Source organism: Lepidothrix coronata, unplaced genomic scaffold, assembly GCF_001604755.1.
Source record: "Lepidothrix coronata isolate B3197 unplaced genomic scaffold, Lepidothrix_coronata-1.0 Scaffold226, whole genome shotgun sequence".
NCBI classification, from domain to species: Eukaryota; Metazoa; Chordata; class Aves; order Passeriformes; family Pipridae; genus Lepidothrix; species Lepidothrix coronata.
Genome location: NW_016690406.1, coordinates 930,622 through 937,023, shown reverse-complemented (window position 1 = coordinate 937,023; position 6,402 = coordinate 930,622). Strand labels below are relative to the sequence as shown.

The 6,402-nt window shown below is 49.0% G+C and overlaps 1 protein-coding gene across 1 annotated transcript; it reads left to right on the top strand.

Moving 5' to 3' along the window:
- The first annotated feature begins 201 nt into the window (after window positions 1-201).
- GTPBP8 (GTP binding protein 8 (putative)) lies at window positions 202-3,879 on the top strand. Its single transcript, XM_017833998.1, has 7 exons — window positions 202-435; window positions 795-893; window positions 1,394-1,524; window positions 1,862-1,961; window positions 2,384-2,502; window positions 2,944-3,070; window positions 3,636-3,879. Exons 1-6 carry the CDS (start codon window positions 244-246, stop codon window positions 3,026-3,028), a joined length of 726 nt encoding a protein of 241 aa, XP_017689487.1. The 5' UTR covers window positions 202-243; the 3' UTR covers window positions 3,029-3,070; window positions 3,636-3,879.
- The last annotated feature ends 2,523 nt before the right edge of the window (window positions 3,880-6,402 follow it).

The following is a 6,402-nucleotide window of genomic DNA, read 5'->3' as shown; positions in this document are numbered from 1 at the left end:
GACAGTACCGGGCCGGGCGGGGGCACCCGAGATATCGCGCCCGCCCTGCTCCGCCCCACTATCCCTCTGTCCCGCCCCGCTATCCCGTTGTCCCGCCCGCCGCCTTCCGGGCCTGGCCGGGTCCCGCCTGGAGGCGCCGGGATGCTGCTGTCGCGGGCGGGCGGTGTGGCGGGCCGGGTCCCGCCGCCGCTGGCCGCCCTGTCCCAGGTGCTGCGGCTGGAGCGGAGCCGCCGTACCGGGATCATGTTCCCGCTGCAGAAGCTGGAGCGGTACCTGGCGCCCGGCACCGACACGGCGTGGTTCCACATCTTCGAGCCCGGGCTGGGCGCCCTGCAGCGCGCCGAGGCGCTCTTCAGGTCCGGCCAGGGCCACCCCATCGACTACGTGAGCTCCGCCGTCCGCATGGAGCACGCCCCGCCGCCCGCCCTGCCCGAGGTCAGGGCTGCGCTGCCCTCGCACCCCTCGGCTGTGACCGGGCTGGGACAGCAGCTTCCCACCGCCCGGGCCGGGCTGAGCTGCTGGGGCAAGGGGGTGTTGGCAGTGGTTGCGTAGCTCTGGGGGCTGCAGTGTCAGAGCACTGCACAGTGCGTGCTGCACTTACTGCTGCTGTTTTAAAATAGTTCATTTGTTGTTGCTCTCCGTTGTGCAGCCCAGCAGCCCGGCGTGCCCGTGGCACAGGACACCGCTGTCCCCAGGCACTGGCACCAAGGGCTGGGAAATGACCAGGACTGTGGGACTGTCCCGGCACAATGAGGGCAGGTGTAGATGTGCCCTCTCTGCCTCTCCCTCTGCAGGTGTGCTTCATCGGCCGAAGCAATGTGGGGAAATCATCTTTAATTCGGGCCTTGTTTTCACTGTCTCCAGAAGTGGAGGTCAGAGTGTCAAAAACTCCGGTGAGTGACTTTTTCAACTTCTGTCCATCTTTGTCAGAAACTGATGCCAGGCCAGAGAGTAGGGCTGAGAAGGGTGGGAGGGGACAAGCTCCTGGGTAACCTGAAACAGCAGGAGAATGTGCCAGCTGTGGTGGCCACCACCTCATATCTGGCAATGGCCTTGCTCAAGCACAGGAAGAGGCAGAAAGAGCCGAGCTTAGCTCTTCAACCAGGCCTGGCACATGTGCCAGACAGAGGAGTTGCACAGCTTGAGCACGTGCTATTAAGTCCTTTGAGAAGAAACTGAGATGCCCATGAAGGCATTTTTAGTCTGTTTTATGGATAGAGCCATGTAGGATTGCTACAAGGGTAGGAGACTGGGTAGCTTAAAGCAACAGTAGCATTCTGGGGGAACAGGGGCATGGAATAGAGATGTTTTGTGGGGCATCTCCTAGTACACTGCTTAAAGCAGTTTTTTAAAACCACTGCCTTCCCTGATCTTGCCTAAATCCTCTTCTCAGGGCCACACTAAGAAGATGAATTTCTTCAAAGTAGGGAAGTACTTTACTCTGGTGGATATGCCAGGATACGGCTACCGCGCCCCGCAAGACTTTGTGGAGATGGTGGAGGCCTACCTGCAGGAACGGCGCAAGTAAGGGACTTTCACAGCAGTGAATGCCAGACACCTACATACAGTGTCATGTAATTAGGTGAAAAAATGAAGAGGGGTAGGTGCTTGCAGTGGTAGTGTTGGTTAGTTCTGACATAATTTCCCCGGGAGCTTCTGCAGTGTCATTCATTCATGCTCAGATCAAAACAACAGAAAAGACTGAGATGCTGCTCCATGCTGACCTTCATCTTCCATGCATGGCTTTTCTTGACTCTTCCTATCCCCAGATCTCATGTTTTTGTTTCTCCTTATGATTTTGGAAGTAGCAGAGCAGGCGTGAAATAATGGTGGCAATTACTGTTGCTTGTCTTTCTGGCAGCTTGAAGAGGACTTTTCTGTTAGTTGATGGTGTAGTTGGACTCCAGAAAACAGATCATATTGCAGTAGAGATGCTGGAAGAGTTTGGAATTCCTTATGTGGTAGGTGATGCTGCTTTCTTGGGTTGGTTATAAGGTACGGGAAATCTGTAAGGGTGTGTACCCTGTACTTGAGTTTATGCAGGTTGTTCTATCCATGCAGTAAGCCAACCCCATTTATTGTTAATAAAATATGCCTAAAATGTGCTGAGTAAGGCAAGTGGGATTTAAGGGATTTTTTGCTTTGTTTATTAAATGGATACTTTTTTTTTTTCAGTGCTCAGCTTGAGGAGCTTGAAAATGCCTACTCCTTATGCAGGCTATAAAAATGTTTTGGTGAACTGTGTTCAATTTTTCCCCCTAGATATGACCCAGAGCTTTCAGTCTGCCTTGCAAGATGGTCCAGGACTCTTACAGATGTTCTAGGCTAGCAGCAAAATAATCTTATTTTCCTCTTTTAATCCTCCCTTTCTGGATCCGTGCAGATGGTGTTAACCAAAATTGACCGAGCTGCCCGGGGACTGTTGTTAAAGAATGTACTGGGGATCCAGGAGTTTGTAAAGGAGAACACTCAGGGATGCTTTCCTCAACTGTTCCTGGTCAGGTAAAGCTCTGCTGCGCTGCTGCCATTTCCTTTTGGGTGATAAATTCAGTAGGGCAAGCTGAGCTGAAATGGGTTTGTTCACTTTAGAGGCAGCCCCTCTCTATGACCCAAGGATGGAGGGTGGGCTGCTAATGGGGAAATGTCCCTTTTCTTCTTCCCTCTCCTCTGCAGAGTTGTTTTCAAGGTTGCTTCTTCCTTTGAACTTTCTTGGAGGTGGGCAGCAGTCTTGGTGCTGGATGTTAGCAGGCTTTGCCATTCTATTTGGAGTTCTGGTAACAGTAGCAGCTGTAATTGTTGCATTAGGGAGCCGAACTTGAGGTTCATACCAAGGTGTGCTGCACTGTGGGAGATGTAATTGAACACAGCAAGTAGCTGTTTGCTCGTATTACTCCAAGACACAGCATTATCTGGCACTAAACATCCACACCTCTGTTTCCACAGTTCTGTGGAGTTTTCAGGAGTTCACTTGCTAAGGTGTTTTGTTGCCCACGTTACTGGAAACCTGGCTGCTGTAGAGACTAGCTGAAAAGACTGACTCCTGATCTGCTGAGCTCATCTGGAACAAAAGGTCTGTGTTTTTTTGTTGTAAATAACCCAAGGTACTAGAAATTATTTAGGATAAATTAATATGTATAAAACTAAGCTTTTTGCTTATTAAGTTCATCAATTCAAGAAGTTTGCAGTGTGAGCGAATCTGGGGTATTATAAAACTGTTTTATGAAACCTACATGATTGTGCAGAGAACCTCCAAAGAGAAGCGAAGTTTTAATACAGCATTTCCTCTCTCTCCACCAAAATGTTCAAAAATATACCACTGCATGCCTAAATTTTGCTATATTTAGGATATTAGAGATAGTCCAGTAATATCTTTAATAAAGAGGCATTTAGTTTAGAATAGAAAAACTATAGCCCTAACATTAAGCAACCTGTACTTGTCCAGTTGAACTGAATGGTACACAGAAGTTTACTTCTCTCAGTTAGGGTTAGGGTTAGGATAGCAGGAGCCAAAAGCTACCACTTGTACAACCTTCCTGCTTTAAGGCCATCTGGAGTGGAAATAGCCAACATATTGTCTGTGAAGGTGTGTTTGACTTTCTGTATGTTTTACTTCTGTAACTTTCTGTGTTCAGTAGGTGCAGTGAGATAGCATGCCTTGCTTGCATACATCGAGTTGTCCCTGTTCCAGATGGGTGAAGGAAAGGACACATCTTCAATGGGATCTACTTTTTGATCACTGTTGGCTTGAAACAGTGAAATGAAAGACTGGCCATCTGGAGGAACCCTCTTTTTCTGCACATTATCATCAGTCAGTGCTGCATTTCTGTTCTCGATCCAGCATGAAGTTCTGCATCTGCACTCGGATGAATTGCCAGATCTGAGACCTGTTGTCCATTATCTGTATCTGTTCTGCCCTGGCAGCTGAAGCACAGTACTGATGTGTCCCATACTCTTTAGGGGTACTGTAGCAGCTCAGAGAACTGTGTCCCACACCAGCTGTGTCTGGCTAAGAGCACCTGAAACTGTGAAGTTTACAAGGTACAGAGTCAGACAAAAGGAGAGCTGTCAATAGCAGCAGTCATGCAGGAGAACTTAGACCAAAGCTATTAAGTGCCTGTGTCAAACTCTGGCACTTGGACTTTGTCGTGTCTTAACATGGCCAAATATGGGTGTGCAGTTGTCCAAGTTACTTACATTAAGTGTTTAAACCTCATGAAAGGGCAGTTTTTTCTAAACCACTCTGAGGGTGAGAAGGTGACATTTATAGCCCTTTCATTATGCAACTTCTTGTAACTCTCAGACTAGACATGAGGTGAGGCTTGTTTTCAGCACTCATGTAAGAAGTGAGGAATGTGATAAATGCATTAGAAAGACATGGCTCTCTAGCTTCTGCATTTTAACAGTAATTAAACCTGTAAGTCTCTTAATATTTTACCTCTAATCCCAAAATGCTACAGAGCAAACCACCCCAGGGGATGCATGATCCTAGGGGAAGTGCAGTAGTATCTAGACAGATGGGACAGGTGAAAGTGAACACTTCAGGAAGAATTCTTTCTTAGTATTTTAAAACCAGGATTTTTGAAAAGCATCAGTCTTGTCATGGCTGTCATTTTCAAGGCCTCACCTGTGACTGGAGAGCCTCCGAAAATAATCCTGTATGTGTAAAAAATTGCAGTTCTGCTTTTAGTCCCTCCTCTGAAGAAAACCCCTTACAATGCTAGGAAAATGGGGCAGACAACTCAGGAAGTGTTTAAGGATGTCATTAGGTCATGCAGAAAGAAATTAGAAAGGCGAAAGCTCAATTAGAACTTAATGTGGCCACTTCTGTAAAGAATAATAAAAGGTGTTTTTATAAATACATTAATAGCAAAAGGAGGGGCAAGGAAAACCTCCATTCTTTATTGGACACAAGGGGAGAATATAGTTACCAGAGATGAGGAAAAGGCTCAGGTACTTAACACCTTCTTTGTCTCGGTTTTCAACAATAAGACAGGTTGTCCTCAGGACAGCTGGCCTCCAGAGCTGGTAGACAGATATAGGGAGCAGAATAGCTCCTCTGTAATCCAGGAGGAAGCAGTTATTGACCCGCTGGGCCACTTGGATCCTCACAAGTCTATGGGACCAGATGGGATCCATCCAAGGGTGACGAGGGGGCTGGCGGAAGAGCTCGCCAAGCCACTCTCCATCATCTACCAACAGTCCTGGCTCACTGGGGAGGTCCCACATGACTAGGGGTTGGCCTATACATAAGAAGGGCTGGAAGGAGGATTTGGGGAACTACAGGCCTGTCAGCCTGACGTCAGTGCCTGGCAAGGTTATGGAACAGATCATCTTGGTTGCAATCACACAGCACCTACAGGGTGGCTGGGGGATCGGACCCAGCCAGCATGGATTTAGGAGGGGCAGGTCCTGCCTGACCAACTTGATCTTTTTTTATGACTAGGTGACCTGACTGGTGGATGAGGGGAAGACTGTGGATGTGGTCTACGTGGACTTCAGCAAAGCCTTTGGTGCAGTGTCCCAAAGCATACTCCTGAAAAAGCTGGCAGCCCATGGCTTCGACAGGGGCACTCTGTGCTGGGTTAGGAACTGGCTGGAGGGCCGGGCCCAGAGAGTGGTGGTGTCCCTCAGGGATCAGTGTTGGGTCCAGTTCTGTTTTATATCTTTATTGATGATCTGGAAGAGGGGATTGGGTCCACCATCAGCAAATTTGCAGGTGGCACCAAGCTGAGGGGCGTGTCAATTTGCTGGAGGGTAGGAGGACTCTGCAGGGGAAACTGGACAGGCTGGATGGATGGCTCAAATCCAATAGTATGAGATTTAACAAGACCAAGTGCCAGGTCCTGCACTTTGGCTACAACAACCTCCTGCAGTGCTACAGGCTGGGCACAGAGCAGCCAGGCAGAGAGGGACCTGGGGGTTCTGATTGACAGGAAGCTGAACATGATCCAGGAGTGTGCCTAGGTGGCCAAGAAGGCAAATTGCATCCTGGCCTGTATCAGGAACAGTTTGGCTAACAGGACTAGGGAAGTGATTGTCCCTCCATACTCAGCACTGGTTAGGCCACTACTCAAGTACTGTGTCCAGTTCTGGGCCCCTCAGCTTAGGAAGGATGTTGAGGTGCTGGAGCGTGTCCAGAGAAGGGTAACAAAGCTGGTGAAGGGTCTGGAGCACAGGTCCTATGAGGAGGAGCTGAGGGAGCTGGGGTTCTTTAGCCTGGACAAAAGGAGGCTCGGGGGGATCCTTATTGCTCTCTACAACTCCCTGAAAGGAGGTCGTAGCCAAGTGGGGGTCAGTCTTCCAGGCAACTAGCGACAGGACAAGAGAACAGAGTCTTAAGCTATGCCAAGGGAGGCTCAGGTTGGACATTAGGAAGAAGTTCTTCACAGTAAGAGTGATTGG

What these genes read in the sequence shown, in the direction of transcription:
- GTPBP8 (XM_017833998.1), top strand. Translation starts at nt 244, where the DNA reads ATGTTCCCGCTGCAGAAGCTGGAGCGGTACCTGGCGCCCGGCACCGAC. An exon ending in AGTTTGGAATTCCTTATGTG is followed by an intron (nt 1,962 to 2,383) that starts GTAGGTGATGCT and finishes GGATCCGTGCAG; the next exon opens with ATGGTGTTAACCAAAATTGA. An exon ending in CCTCAACTGTTCCTGGTCAG is followed by an intron (nt 2,503 to 2,943) that starts GTAAAGCTCTGC and finishes CTGTTTCCACAG; the next exon opens with TTCTGTGGAGTTTTCAGGAG.